Here is a 15,283-nt window from a genome sequence, read left to right as displayed (position 1 = left end):
GGGCTTAGGTAAAGCTCTGATCCTGTAGCATTTACACTGGCAAGCTTGAACACAGTGCAGGTGGGGAGGGTTAAGGTACTCTGCTGAGCTGGTTTCACTCTGAGGGTGTTAGAAGTCAGTGCTCCAGGTAAGTGTTGGTGACTCAGAGGCTGAAGAAGGTGAGGGTCTGGATGCAGCAGATCAGTTTCCCCCCAAAAGGTCAGTGAGGAAGATTATGCCTTTGGTTAGGATGGGAGTGAGTTTCCAGACACTGTCAAGCTGTGTGTGTAAAACCAGCAAACCCAGCATGATGCTGGCTTGAGTCAGCAAGGAACAGTCCAGCATCAGTTTAAAACAGAAATAAACCTGGATGCAGTCACCTGTCCAGCAGCACAAATGCAAAGGTCATTTAGGGAAATATACACCAGGCCACGACTCTTCCTGCATTTAAGGGGCTATTTTCTCCCACAGTGTTCTCAGGAACCTGCTCATGTCCTCACATTTGCAGGATCAAGATGGTGGTTTGGTTGAGGAAGTTTTCCAGGAGCTACTGGCATTCTCCTCCTGCAGATGCTCATGCACACCCTGAATCTCACGGGCAGCATGAACGGCACGAGCTGAGCTTGCAGGAGGGCTCTGCTTTGTTGGAGGAAGCAGAGTTGGATATTTGAATGGGGACTTGCTTTGTAAAACCGAAATTGTTTTTATAGACAGAGATGTGTGAACCACAAACAGGACATAGCAGCATCGCAGGTGACCCATACTTGAGAAGAATGTTTCAGCAGGGGTTAAGGAGGCACAGCTCTGAAGCTTTCTTGGCCAAAAGCTTCCGACACCCCACCCCAGAGTGGCACTTTAGCTGGCAAAACAAGGAGTCTTGCCCCATAGACGGCATGAGATGCACAGCCATGATGACACAGGGATGTTTCCCCCACAATAGTCCCTTGACACCATGGAGGTGTGAAAAACGGAGGAAGATGCTTGGAGGACGGTCCTGCCAAGACACAGACACGGAAGCTGGTGGTGATGTGCAAGGACAGCAGCGAAGGAAGAGTGTTTTCGAGTGCGTGGGGCCACCAGTGAAACCTCCACAAGTACCCCCAAAATCTGCTGATGTTAGAGGGGCATCCCAAACGCGCTGCTCATGAGCCTGCCGAGGAGCTCGAGTGGCGAGGCCCTGGCCAGTGAGGGCTGGGGCTGCTGCCAGCCGCCGCCTCCCGCAGCTGCAGCCCCTCGGCTCCCACCCACCGCAGCATCCCCTCCGCGGGCAGGAGTTAAACCAGGAAAGGCACCCCCGAGTGCCGGGGGCACACTGCGGGATGGGATGCCCGGAAGGTCGGGGACCCCCTCGGGGGTAGGGCCGGCGGCGGAGCCGCGCTGCCGCTGGAGGGCGCGGGGAGCCGGCAGCGCCCGCTGAGAGCGGAACCGGCGGCACCGGGCGGCTCCGGCAGCGGCGGGCGAGAGGCGCCCCGGGCGGGCAGGGCAGGCAGGGCAGGGAGGGCAGGGCAGGGCAGGGCAGGGCAGGGAGGGCAGCACCGCCCCGGCGCGTCCCGGCGGCCGGAGGCGCGTTCGGCGTGCGCGGGGCGAGCGGGGCCGATGGAGCCGCCCGGGCGCCGCCCGCCTCGCCAGCGCCCCCCGCCCGCGCCATGAGGCTGCCGTAACGGAGCGAGCACAGCCCCGCCGAGCCGCCCGCCGCCCCCATGGCGAAGGAGAGGAGCAGGAAGGCGCTGGTGGAGCTGCTCCAGCGGCCGGGGAACGCGGCGTGCGCCGACTGCGCCGCCCCGGGTAAGGGCAGGGGAGGCGGGGGGCGCGGGCGGCGGCTGCACCTGCACCTGTCCGCACCGCACCGCACCGCATGGCATGGCATGGCATGGCATGGCATGGCATGGCACGGTACCCACGGAATGGCACCCACGGAATGGCACCGCACGGCACCGCACGGCAGCGACGGGGCGCGGGGCTCTGCCCTCTCCGGGAGCGGCGGGGGCTGCGCCCCACCGAGGGTGTGCCCGACCCCCCTCCCCACGGCGGGGGATGCAGCGGGGATGCTCCGGGGCTGGTGGAGGGATGCGCTGCTCTGCCGCGGTCCCCGTGGACCAGCCCCGGCCGATTTCCCCAATTTGCCCCGGCCCGGCCCGGCTCCTCGGCCGGCCGTGAGCGCTGATGTCATCCCCGCCGGTCCCCGCGGGCTGCAGCGCGGCCGGGGCCGCTGCCCGGGCCGAGGGGGCTCTGCCGGGGTGCCCTGGGCTGCGGGGGTGGCGTGTCCTGGGCTGTTCCTGCCCTGTCAGTGAGCAAACACGCGGGGACAGCCGGAGGCAGCGCTGCGGACATTCTGCCCGACAACCTTTGCCCAGCTGCCATCGATGGGCGCCTGAGCTGCGCAGGGAGCGGGGCTGGAATGCCTGTAGACGTCTTCGTGTGCGGAGGGGAGAAAATCTAGGCTGGGAATGTCTTCCTCGCCCTTTGGATGGTGAATTTTTGGGGTCGAGCCCTGATGCTCTTGCTGAGCAGCGTCTGCATGAGGTGGTGGGGTCTGTCTTTGAGAACAACCTTAGAAAAATTGCAGAACAAGTAACTTTCCTATTTTTAAAAAGAAGAAAAAATCACCGCACAGAAAAACCTAAATTTGTATTAGCTTGGGCAGGATGGCTCCGAGGAGGTGTAGAGAAAGGATGTCCTTTTCAGCCTCTGTCATTCTATAGGTTAAAGAAAAACCCACCACTTCAGCTGAGCCCTATTTTCCCAGCTATTGATTTGTTTCGGGTGTCAAGATCTATTGGATACCTCTCTCCAGCTCGTACCATTCCCAGTGGTTTTATATCCTTAATCTGCATCCCAGGACACTGCAGTTCACTTTCAGATGCGTTGTGTCCTCCGGTACCCAGCTGGAAAGGACAAAGAACTTTGGGCACAGCGAAAACGGCTTTGCAGCGCCGCGCTGCTCTGCCTGCTCCCACCCATCTGCTGCCGGCTGTTGCTGTCTGACTGTACCAGCCCACCTCGGAGGTGTCTTGCTGAGCACAGCTTGGACTCCCCGAGTAGGTGTCTGCCTGAATTGTTCCTTCCTGGAGAAAACTTTACAAACCTGGGCCGTTCAGATCAGCAGGGCGATTCTCCCTCACCCTGTGGGTATAGAACATAAAGCCCCCGGGCAAGATGAGAAGTTTCTCAGCATCACCAGGGTAGAGATGGAGCTGTAGGTCAGTGAGAGAGCTCATACCAGGGCAAGAAGGTTGTTGTTAAAGGCACCAAAAGGGCTTGTAAAACAACAAAACCATACTTTGGTTTTGGTGACATTTGCATACAGAGATGTCTTAGTGAATCTGAAAGTCAGAGAGGAAAATTTGGGCCAGTGTCTTTTGTAAGTCAAGATGTGCTATATTAATATCATTCAGCCTCTTCTGAACTCTTGTGGCATTACTTCCTTAGGACCACCTCCCTGTTCATCAACCCAATTTCTTTAGTGACTCCTTTGCTTTAGTTTCTTTGGCAAACGAGAGCTATTCATGGTGCTGTAATGTGCTCGTCTGCCTGGGAGTGACAATAAACTTCACATGCCCTGGGCTACTTAAGATAAGAACTTGTGTCTGTAGGTAGTATAGAAAATATTCAGCCTGGATTCAGTTATTCATCCTGAGCAGGTGTGGCAGGCCAGCTCTTTCTGGGGATGAGGTAATGCAGGAGAGGCAGGATAAAGTACCCAGAGAGCCTCCAGAAAGGAGTGCAAGAATGTTCTTTCCTGAGGAGCGGGATGAACAGAAAGATGCAGGTGACAGCTGGAACCAGGTGGGCAGCTGGCACTGGAAAAGTACCACAGCAGAGAAAATAGAGAGAAGGAAAGGAGAGGGAGGGTGGAGAATGAACAGAATTTGAGGGAAGCAGGGCAGTCTTGTGCTTTTCCACATGTGAGTATCACCATAGGACTGATCTGGTACAACTGGGGGGAAGCCAAAATCAGGATTTGTTGTTGCTGTTTCTCAGGTGGGTGAGTGCCTTTCCCTGAAATACCCTGTTAGTACAGGATCCATGATAAGAGGGAGCCATTTAGCTCAGGGATGCTCATAACAAAGAATAGGATGGGCTGGAAAATTCTCTGTTAGTCACTTTAATTTGTGTATTTGGAAGCCAGCTGGGTTTTCTTTTTCTTTTGGAAATATTTGTTTGAGAAATCAGCCAGTCAATGAAAGTTTGTTTGGTTTTTTTTTCCTTCCCTGCTGTCAAAAAAGGTTATTTTCTTTTGTTAGTGTTTTGGCATTTGGGAGAGGCTCAGTAGCCAGAGCCCTGAAGCCACAGCTTGTCCCAGGTATTCTGTGTCCTGTCACAAACCCCTGGTGCAGTGGAGCTCTCAGCTTGGCATCGCTGGGCTAAGCTGTGACCACAGGAAAATCAAAGTTGGGGACAGACATGGGGCATTGGGATGCTTTTCCTCCTGGGCTGGGTAAATAACTTCATCCCCTGCAGGATCATCCCATCTCCTTGGGGAGATCTGGGCACAACTGCTGCTTGCCTGGGGCTGGGCCAGGATTTGCCACTAATTGTGACTGAGAATTGTTGAAGTGGCCGAGCCCTGTAAGGCTGCCCTGTTCAAGATGTGTTTCCCTGTTCACAGGAGGTGCACACTTGGCTGGAATGGGGCATTGTATGTGGTGCACATGAAGGTCAGGTCTGGATCTTCCCCAGGAACTGTGTATATGTCTGGCCAAAAAATAATTCTTGTGCAAAACCAGACCTTTCAAAGAGATCTTAAGGGATGTCTCAGGTGGAGAGAACTGTCTTACAGGGACCCTGGCATGACAGCTGGGAGTGCAGAAAGGATGCTAATGTAGAAAGTGAAAATCAGAGTGTAAAATAACTAATTACATTTTTCACTGGCAGGTTTTTACGTTTGTAAAATTTTTTTAGGTTTTTAGTTAGGTTTTTATTAATTGCATTTTTATAAAACCTTAAATTGCAAAGAAAGGTTGTTTTGAATAAAAGATATTTCTGTTGCAAAAAATGTCATCGATTAGTAATGCATAATGAGACTGCCTTGGTTACATCTTTGGGATGGAATTCTGGGGTAGGAGCCACTAATAAAGTCATTAGATGGGGCTTAGGGTCCTCTGTCATTACACACCTCTGTGTCCTGGGTGTCTGTTTTCTGTGGGTTTAAAGCTGTTCTTTCTCAGTGAAGACAGCCTGGTAAATGCAGTCTTAAGTGCAAACTGAGCAATGTTACTGAATTGCTGGTGTGTAATGGCTCTCTGTGCATTAGAATAATCTTTTTTTCTTCAAGACTAATGTGGCAGCTCAGCCTTTTCTTTTTCTAAATGATTCTTTGTCTCAGGCAATCTTTCCTCACATCATGAGACGGATGGTTATCTCAGGGCATAACAAGACCTTGAGTATTTCTCTCTTTACTCTATTTTTCTATGACTTAGGCTCGTGTTTCCATGGAGTGAGAATTATTTTACATTGTAGGAGGACAGAGAGGCTCTGAAGACAGAAATGGAAATCCCATCAAAGCAATCCTGCAGTTTAAACCCTGCAGCAGCAGTTTACATGGCTTGTTATCATTTTATCTTCCTTATTGGGGATGGATTACTGGGACATGGATCCTGGCTAGCATTGGCCTCTGTGCCTGAGGCCCAGAGGGGGTGAAGGATGGAGGAAGAGCAGAAGGCTCATGCTGGAATTGGAGCTTTGAGCTGCAGAGCCTGGTGTTCTGGTGTAACAGCGCATCTGAAAGCCTCAGGGTGGCTGAGGTGGTTGTAAACACCTTTTCCTTCTCAGTTCTACAGCAGGTGAAGCTTTTCCATTCCCTGGATGTCAGCAAGTGAGGGTGGTGATTAGAGGGAAAGATCCGAGAGCTGGGGATTGCTTGATTTGCTCAGGATTAAGGAGGGCACAGATTTGATCTCAGCCCTCTCCTTCCTCCCTCCAACCTCTGGCCCTGAAAGCCCAGATCAGGAAGGTGACAGAGCCATCGGGTCCTGCCAGGTGCTGCCATCTGCAGCGGCTCTGCCCATCCCCTGGGGGAGCGATGGGGCTCTGCCTCGCAGCTCTTCCCTCTCTTGCCCCCACTGCCTCCCACTGGAAAGCTGTTCCAGAGCTCTGCTGCTCTAATGCTGTGAAACGGGATTTTCATTTTCCAGCTCAAAGTGGAAACTTGTTCCTGCACCTCCATTGTCCTCTCACTCAAATACTGATTTTTTTCTTCATTTTTTTCTTTTTTTTTTTTTTTGGTGTGTGTCCCTGGGAATTGGCCAGCCCTTCTCCCCAGCTGTAAGCAGAGGGGCAAGAAGGGAAAAAAAAAAAAAAAAAAAAAGAAAAAATCCCACAGCAGTTGTGTTCAGCTCAATGCCACTTTCTGCAGGAAAAAGGGCTTTTTGAAACAAAGGAGGTTTGATGTGATGGTGGTTTTTGTCCAGTCCTGGTGCCTGGGCTGCAGCACAATCGTGGGCTGCAGACAGCGAGAGGGGCTGCTGGGACCTGCCAGCTGAATTAAAAGACCTTGGCAAGTTTAATGCCTTCACTGAAAAATTTTCCTACTGAGAGAAGAGTGTTGGTGGGAGGTGGTTTGACTTCAGCATTAACTCTTTTATTGTTATTTTTCAACGTGCATGACCAGGGTCTCTTTATTAGCCTCCCAACCCTCCCCAGAGTAAATAGCTGCAGAACTCGGGTGCTGAACACAAGGTTCTGTCTCAGGCATGGGGGAAATCAGCAGCAGCTGAGCAGCAAGCAGGAAAGGCTTTGTGCTTGTGTGGATCTCACTAAAATCCCTGTGGTTCTGCCCTGTATCGATGAGTCACATTTCTAGCGCAGGTAAAAAAGGTTTTGCCTGCCTGGAGAGGTTTCTTTATCACCTCAAACAGGAGAGGGTTCAGGAAAATCCATTGAATCGGCATCCCAAGCACAGGCCAGCTTCTGCCCAGCTGGTGTGGCAGGGATGCTGCAGGGGCAGCTTGCTGAGGGTCAGGCCATCATTTGTGTGCTGAAGAACGTGCTGAGGATGTGTTGCTGTGCATTGGCCTCAGGTGTTTGCCTTGGTCTTCAGTATTGTGCTATAAACAGGGATAAATGTAGTTTAAGGCAAAAGGTGGAGCAGGAACATCCAAATTTTGTGACTCTTTGAGTTCTTGCTTTTGTCCACTTTGAGCCTGTTGCTGCTCTGCTTCATGGGATTTTACTTGGATTGATGGCATCTGGGGATTTTCCAACTGGAACCCCACATTTATATTCTGGATAAAGGAAATAGTGATTATTTATTTTTTTAAAATCCATTACCATCCAGCTTCCAATCTCTTTGGTTTCTATAAGTCATCCTGTGTCTTACGTTGTTTTTTCTTCTGTAATATTTTCTGTGTCTAGCCTTCATTTTTCTTCTTTTTCCCTAAGTTCAGGAATGCTGGGTTCAAGCTGTGGTGTTCATGGTTCACTGTGCTGAGTTTTCCTGAGGCTTGTGGTGGTAAAAAGGGCTGGGTGGAGAAGTTAATTTCTGAATTCTGCTGCATTGCCCAAGTGTTTTAGTTTTGTTTTGGGTGCTTCTTTAATCTCTGGCTATGCCTTTGCTTTCAGATTAATGATATGGGAAAATACCAGCCCAGTGCCCTTCTCCTGAGTTTAGTTTGTCTTTCTTTGTTTCTTTCATTTTTAAAATGAAGCTGACCCATATCTTTATTTTGAAAGGCATTCTAATCTGTTTATAAGTTACCAAGAATCTCTACCACACTGAGCAGTGAAAGCCTTTTAGAGCTGGAATTGGTCATTCAGGGTAAGAGTCTTTCTGCACTTACAGCAGTGTATTTGGTTTAATGTTCCCATTGCTCCTTGTTCATTTTTATTCCTTTTGGCTTGAAATAATGGAATAAAGTAATTTGTGTGGAACTTAGGCATGCTGGAGAGTTTTCATTAGGCTTCACTGCTGTTTGTTCAAAATTCTGGAGGCTTAGGAAAAAAATCATCTTTTTTGAGCAATGCCCAAAAAAACCAGATTATGACATATTGCCATTTTAGTGCACTCTTTTGGCACATGCCCAGACAGAATAATAAAATTACTGAGCTCTCAGTAATATCCAGCATGGGAAACATGTTCCAGCTGTTGAAGTGTCCAGCAGCAAGGTGGACTTCACCTTCTTTTGGAGACTCAACTTGCCAGCCATGCAGCCTGGGCTCATTGGCTCACTGAACTAATTGTCCTGCCCCAAAATTCACTGTTTTGTGTGAGAACACTTATGAAAGTTTACTTTTATGCTTGACAAGATGTTGTCTTATCTCTGGTGCAGTCGTTTGAAGGGTTGGAGTCTGTGGTAAGCCGAGGCTGGGGATCACTGGTGTTATCCACCGTGTCCCTGAGCTGAGAACTTGTGCTGGAGAGCAGAGAGACAGAGCGTGATGTGTTTGGGGAGCAACACAGCCACTGACAGCCCCAAACCCTTTAGAAGGCTTTGGAGAATCCCTGCAGCCATGGGTGCTGGTCCTGGCTGGCATGCCCTGGCTGTGTCACCAGTCCCTGCAGAAGACGTGTGGGTGTGGCGGTTCCCTTGCTGGATTTCTTGGACAACGGTGTCACAAGTGCAGGGGGTGGGAGAGAAGGGGAAGCAGCACTGACAGAGCCCTCCAGAAGCTGGAGTTGGGGAATCCTCCACCCCCTGCTTCCTGCCCACAGGCAGAGCCCTGGCACGGGGAGGTCACAGGGGAGCACGAGCCCGAGGGCTCCCATGGCTCTGTAACCCTATGGTTTGTTCAGATGATGCTGAAAAATTCCTTCTGGCTTTCAACTAAAGCCTGGGAAAGGTTTGGGCTGCCTTGTTTTCTGTTAGATGTCCTCAGCCAGGAGAGCAAGAGCCATGAGAAATCTCAGATTATGGTAACAGCGACATTTCAGAGAGACTTGCCCTGGCAGACCGGTTTGTTCTGGGGGTTTTCACTGCCCAGCAGTTTTTTGGATGTGGCTAAGTCAGTACTTGAGGCCTCTGATCTCTCCTCCTGCCTGGTGTTTCCTTTGGGACTAAACCCAGTTACCACATGTGGGTGGTTTTGAACTGTGACGGGAGAGCAGCACAAACCCAGCTGAGCATCCAAGGTTCTTCCACCCACCCTTGCCACAAAAGACATATTTCTAAAACCAGAAGAGCAGTGAGGAGGAAGTTGCTATTAATACCTGGCAGAGGTGTGAATGACTGGGGTCAGGTCTGGTGGGGCAGGTGAAATGTTCATCTCTGTCATGGTCCTCCTTGAAATCTGCTGTGTGGGACACTGGTGGTGTTGGATGGACATGGATTTAAGTCTAGGCAGGAGGGGAAATGCTGAAAGGAAGGTGACCAGGAGGAGATAGCTACTGGCTGTGGTTTATTGAACAAGCTGAGAGCATCCCTTCCAAGGCTGGGCCACCACTGAGCCCGTTGTCTGTGATGTGATATAGGTGTGTGTATGTACCCTGTGATATAATCCAGCTTTTGTTTTCTTAATTAGACAGGGCTTGCCAAGGTGTGGAGCAGGGGGAGGTGTGTTTAAGAGTCTGGTCTGAAGCGGAGCCTGCTGGTGTGAGGAGAATGCTTTAAAGCCCAGGCGTGACTGAAACCTGTTGCTTGAGGTGCTGTTCGCCCATGCCAAGAGGAGACAGTTTGGATATGAGCTGACTTGGTGGCCACTAGAGCTGGAGTCTCCTCCAGAATCTTCTTGCAGGATGTTCCTACACCAGGAAGTGTTCCCCTCCCAGGCTGGAGGGAGGTGTGGAGTCCCCTGGTCCTGTCACACACAGCAGTGCAGGCAGGGGAGGGGTTACCTCCTGGGGAGGACTTTGGAAGCCTGACTCCACAAAGCTGCAGACAACATGAAGAAATCCATCTGCATCCCTAAGATAAATCTGGTAACGTTTAAAAGGCATGGGACTCCCAATAAAACATGTTTTATTGGCCAGTGCATACTTTGAAATGTTTCCCTGGGTTGGGCAGTGCTTTGATCAGATCTCATTACTCTGGGAAGGACTGAAGCTTATTTATCCTGGAATGTTCTGAGCCCAGGGACCCAGCTCCAACCTTTGCTGCCATGGCTCTGTCCTCTGGACCCTCTTACCATTCCATGGTATCCCTTAGCATTCCGTGTCTCTGATCCTCAGCACTCAGGTCAGCGATGAACACGAGACCCTGGTGCTTTCACCTTGCCTGCCTTGTGCCCTTTGGGACCCTTCAGCAGGGCTGAACCTTGGGATGTTTTTGTGGCAGGAAGTTTGGAGGGTCCCAGACTTTGATTACAAATGTGTTTGGAATTGAGAGAGGACAGCAAGATGAGTTAGAGCACAGAAAGTGCCTGAGCATGCCAAGCTCTTGGTTCTTGCTGCCCAGTCACTGGCCACAGTCTCGGAGGTCAGAAGGAGTGGGGGTGTGGGATGGGGTGTGAAGCTGTCACCCACTGCTTGTGGAAGGAGCAGGGTGGGCAGCACCAGGCCCTTGGAGCAACCTGACTGCTTTTACACTTGCCAGGCTTGAGTTGTACTCGCTGGGGTCTCAGATGAGGATAGGAGAACACGTGAGACAGAAGAAACCCCACCTCTGTGTCTGCTGGTGGCTGGTGGGACTTGTATCAGCTTGGGAATTTTTTTCCCTCTCCCACGTGGGCAGCCAGCTGTGTCTGATGAGAATCCTTGTTTAGCACTGGGGTTTACATCCGAGCACAGGCACCCCTGGAGAACTGAGCTGCCCTTCCCGAGGGTGTGCTGGGGCAGGCTGGTGGCCGTCCCTGCAGGCGAGGCTGGTGGCATCCTGTGGCTCCCCCTCAGGAGCTGAGCTGCCCCATGCCAGCCTCCTCCCCGCACTGACACAGCCTGAGCATTAAATATGGATCAGGAGGAGAAAGCACGTTCCCTTGCCTTTTATAAATAATTGCTGTGCTGTGGGGAGTGAGGGCTCAGTGCAGGTACAGTGAGGAATAAACAGGTGACGAGGGGCTGTGGGAAGGGAAGACCTGCCCTTACCCCTCGACAGCCTGGGCTGGCTGGGGGGCTCCCAGTCTGTGGGTTTGGGGAGGATGGAGGATTTAGTGTCTGACTGGGTGACCTGCAGTGAAGCTCTTCCTGCTGGGGCGCAGCTGGCTCTGCAGGCGCTGACATTTGCCTTGGAGTTCAAACAAAGATCCCTGTATTGGCTTTATTGGCAAGGCAGTGCCAGGGACACTGCTGGATGTGTCCTGCTCCCCTCCCGTCCCTCTGTCTCCCTTCTTCGGGCACTGCCTCTCCCAAGGAGGAATTTGGAGGCCAGGGACTCGTGTTTACAGTGCTTTGTGTGAGATGTCAGCCTGGGGCTGTGAACAGTGTGTGGTTTGCTCAGAGAAAGTACAGAGCTACCACTGGCAGCATTTTTCCATCAAGGCAAGGGCTGGAAACCTCCTGGCATGGAGGGCTGGGCTGCTGGGAGCTGCAGCTGTGGGAGGAAAGTCTCTGTGTGGAGCACATGAAATAAATACATAAAAAGGGAGCAGCATAGTGGCTTCCTTGAGCTGATGCAGTTTCTGTTCCATGCAGTGTTTAAGTGGAATTTCCTCATGAAAGACGGATATTCCCCTCTCCATGTGAGCATGGAGTGAGTTATGGAGGTCTTGGGCACATGCAGGTGTCTGTATATTGGAGTTTGAGGAATAACAGCTGCACTGGGGATTGCAGATCTGTTAATTGTTAGTTTAATTTGTATTCCTATCAATATAAACATTTATTTTCCATGTATATTTATCTGATGCCTTTAGTCTCAGGGACATCAGACCTGGTGAACTCCTGAACTCCTCTGCCATGCCCTGTCTCTGCCTCCTGCTGCCCTGAATCCAACAGATCAGTCAAGTGCAATTCCCTGTTTCCTTCTTGCTTCCAGACCCCGACTGGGCATCCCACAGCCTCGGGATCTTCATCTGCTTGAACTGTTCAGGAATCCACCGCAGCATTCCCCAGGTCAGCAAGGTGAAGTCGGTGCGCCTGGATGACTGGGATGATGCCCAGGTGGAGGTACGTGCACCTGGGGCTGGGAGCACCAGGGGGCTTGGGCTCTTCCCCTCGCAGCCCTTTCTAAAGATGTGATTTCAGATGTGATTTCTAAAGATGTGATTTCTAAAGATGTGATTTCAGATGTGATTTCTAAAGTTGTGATTTCACAACAAATGTGATTTCAGAAAGCGTGTCTGGATGGTGGATGTGGGAATGAGGGCTGTGATGCTGATTGACATGGAGTGCCCATTTGGTGAAGGATTTGTGAGGGTTTTCCCCACCCCTATAAAAATGTCAGAGAAATAGCATGTAGAAATTACTAATTTTTAATGAGTTGTCTTCTCTTGCTTCTTACAATATCTCTGGTCTACCACCCCTGCCCAGCTCAGCTACTTCTGGCTTTGTTCCTCTTAAATTCACAGCTTGAAAAACCAAACACTCACAATATAAATTCTCTCTGTTTACGCCCCAAACCAGCCTAGATTTGTGTAGTGCTGCTAAAGGCACCCAGGAAACCTTTCTGTTTTGACTACTGGTGTTTTCAAAGGCATGAAGAACTCTACCAGTCATTGATTTCTGTCTTCTATGTGTAGAGTTGAGGTTTTTCTGAAATCTGCACCTCATGGAGTTGTGTGTTTTATGAGAATAGGCCCTAGTGTTGCGTGGCTATTTCCTTCCCTGATATTTCTTGGGGGAATAGATTGAATATGTAAATATGAGAAATTCAAAACCATGACAATATGAAAAACAAAAAAAAAGCTTAGGTGCGTGTTATGTTTGTATACTTGGCATTTGACATGAAACAAAATATATTTAGCATGGCTGCCTGGAAAAAAACGGGGTTTTTATACTTATAAAGTGAATTTTAAAAAATAAAATATATGAATAAGGAAATGAGGAGTTTTTCTTCGCTGAGTTCTCAACTAGCCATTTGTGTATCAGAAGAAAAGGAGAGCTGGCAGGGGAGATATAAACATTATATATTCATTTGTTGGAAATGAGGGCTGTCAAGTCATATAGAACTTTTATATATTTATTTGTTTGTTTATTTATTTATTTATTTGTCTATCGCTTCAAGCTCCTTCCTGAGGTAGCTGCAATGACTTTGCAAAAACAAAATCATCCTTTTGGCACAAGTGATGTGATGTGAAGCACAGGATGTGTTGTCAGAGGCTCTCACCCTGCTGGAGCTGTAACACACGGAGACTAAAACCCCGTGTGAGGTTTTGCCCTCTGGTTTCCTCATTCCCATATTGGATTCCTGGGAGCCATCTGATTCCCATGCCTGTGAGGGGGAAATGCCACTGTGTGCTGCCTCCTGCTCCTGTGGGGATCATGCAGGTGGGACTGGGACATGTCCTCAGCATCATTTTAAGCTGTAGGATCCCTAGCAATAATAACCAATATTTATTTCTGAGCCCTGGTTTGCAGGCACAGTTTTTACAGCAACCCTTCTGTGCACAGTCCTGGGCAAACCCCCCAGTAAGAGAACAGGTCCCCCATCCCAATAATTTTACTGCTCTGTAGAAGTAAAACAGAATAGAGGAAAATACTGTTAACATTTTTAAAATCCTTTGTTTTTTTCTCTTTTTGCAGTTTATGGCCTCAAATGGAAACAATGTAGCAAAAGCAAAATATGAATCTAAAATGCCACCGTTTTATTATAAACCAACGTATCTTGACTGCCAGTAAGTAAAATATTCTGCTGGTAAACAACATTTATTTGTTTGTGCAGCTGCAGCCTCAGATCTACTAATACTTTAGTTTAAGCATAATACTCTTTTTTTTTTTTAGCCACAGTGGAGGTTTCATTTATAAAAGGTCCTGAAAATGTTTTTCCTTCTGCATGCATATGGTAGAGTTTATGCTACGTGTGGGATCTTGTTTAATAAGTACAGTTGAGATGATGCAGGGGAGTCAATAGTTTGTGTGTTCCCCAGACTCTTCCAAGTTTCTAAAGCTACAAGAATGCCAATTTCTACCCATTGATTTCTTCTGTCTTTTCAAATCCCCCTTCTGCATCAAAGCAGAACTTGCTAATCTTCTGTGTGAGATGCTGGGTTATTTGTAATGCAGAAATTCTGGGGGGGTTGTGTTGTTTTTTTTTTCACCTAGATGACCAATAATGTCCTCCATGAAGGCAGCTAAAAGTCTGTGTGTCCATCCAGTGTGGAGTAAACCTCCCCACTGGGTTGGGGTGGACTTGTAGAGCACAAAGCTGAGCAGCCAGAACATGCTGTACCATGCAGGGTGCAAGGGGATGAACTGAATTTGGCTTTTAGGGTCCAGTGCTGCTGTGTATCAAGGTGTTTCTTTATTTTTGCGTGAGTGGAGCTGCCTGGCTTGACAAGAAGAGAACATGCATTTATGGGATGTTCTGTCCTCCAGAACACCAGCAGTTTGGCTGTGCTGTTCTGAGGCTTGCATGTGCTTGTCATGTTGGGGTTGGAGAAGCAAGATTGGTAGGAGAAACACAATTCTAGGGGATTTTGATTTTGTTTACTCCTAAGTCTCAGCTAAGCTCAGTTAGATGCTGCCTAACTCAGGTTGCCCAGGAGCAGAGTTCTGGTTCTTTTCCATGACCTGAGGGGTGCAGAGCCGGTGCTGGAGGAGCGTGGCAGGGAGCAGGGATCTCAGGTGTGTCCTGAGATCTGGGGGCCAGTCACACCAGGCTGTCCTTGCACAGCTCAGCCTGAGAGACAGCAGGAGCTGCTCAGGCTCTCAGGCAGCATGGAGCCCTCCAGCATTCCCATCCCTGCTGCTGTGGGGCTGGCAGCAGCGTCTGTGCCTGGCTCTCTGCTGGTTTGGCCTCTGTAACTCAGCTTTGCTGCTGTGCTGCTCTCCCCTCCACCCTGCAGAGCTGTGAGCCCTGGCCAGCTCTGCCAGGCGGTGGCTCAGCTCCAGCCAAGCCCTGCCAGGGCTGTCTGAGCTCACAGGGACCCTGCTGGGGCAGCCACTCCACCCACAGCCCGTGCCCAGGACCCACGGAGCGGCACCGCGCTGGGAACCTGCGAGGACCTGCAGCAGGGGATTGAAAGGGTTTTGGTGTGTTGTTTATTTTTGGTTATTCACCGATTCATTGGGAGGATGAGGCAAGGCCCATCTTCCTGGGAGCAGCTGGAAGATTAATTTCTGAGCCTTTTCTGGTCCCAGCTTGTGCCTGTTCTGCACTGGGACAATTACCAGCCTGCATGGCCTGATTTCTGTACTCAGCCTGCAGCTCTGCTCTTGTAGGGGCTCTTTGGAGCAGCACTGCTGGGTCCCTGCCATAACAGCAGGGTGCAAAGGGATGGATGTGACCTCTCACAGGAGCAGACAATCTCCTGACACTGCTGCAGGATCAGCAGCTGT

The 15,283-nt window shown here is 50.2% G+C and overlaps 1 protein-coding gene across 1 annotated transcript in view; it reads left to right on the top strand.

Annotated features, from left to right (window-relative positions):
• Positions 1 to 1,444: 1,444 nt before the first annotated feature.
• ADAP1 (ArfGAP with dual PH domains 1) overlaps positions 1,445 to 15,283 on the top strand; it is a 48,170-nt gene continuing 34,331 nt past the window's right edge. Inside the window, exons 1-3 of the mRNA XM_058849830.1 lie at positions 1,445 to 1,764; positions 11,823 to 11,953; positions 13,529 to 13,620. Of these exons, the coding sequence (XP_058705813.1) occupies positions 1,680 to 1,764; positions 11,823 to 11,953; positions 13,529 to 13,620 (308 nt within the window). The 5' untranslated portion in view covers positions 1,445 to 1,679. The remainder of the gene's footprint in view (positions 1,765 to 11,822; positions 11,954 to 13,528; positions 13,621 to 15,283) is intronic.

The sequence above is a fragment of the Poecile atricapillus genome, chromosome 14, assembly GCF_030490865.1.
Source record: "Poecile atricapillus isolate bPoeAtr1 chromosome 14, bPoeAtr1.hap1, whole genome shotgun sequence".
NCBI lineage: Eukaryota > Metazoa > Chordata > Aves > Passeriformes > Paridae > Poecile > Poecile atricapillus.
Note: the sequence above shows the minus strand (reverse complement) of the source record. Positions and strands in the feature narration are given on the sequence as shown.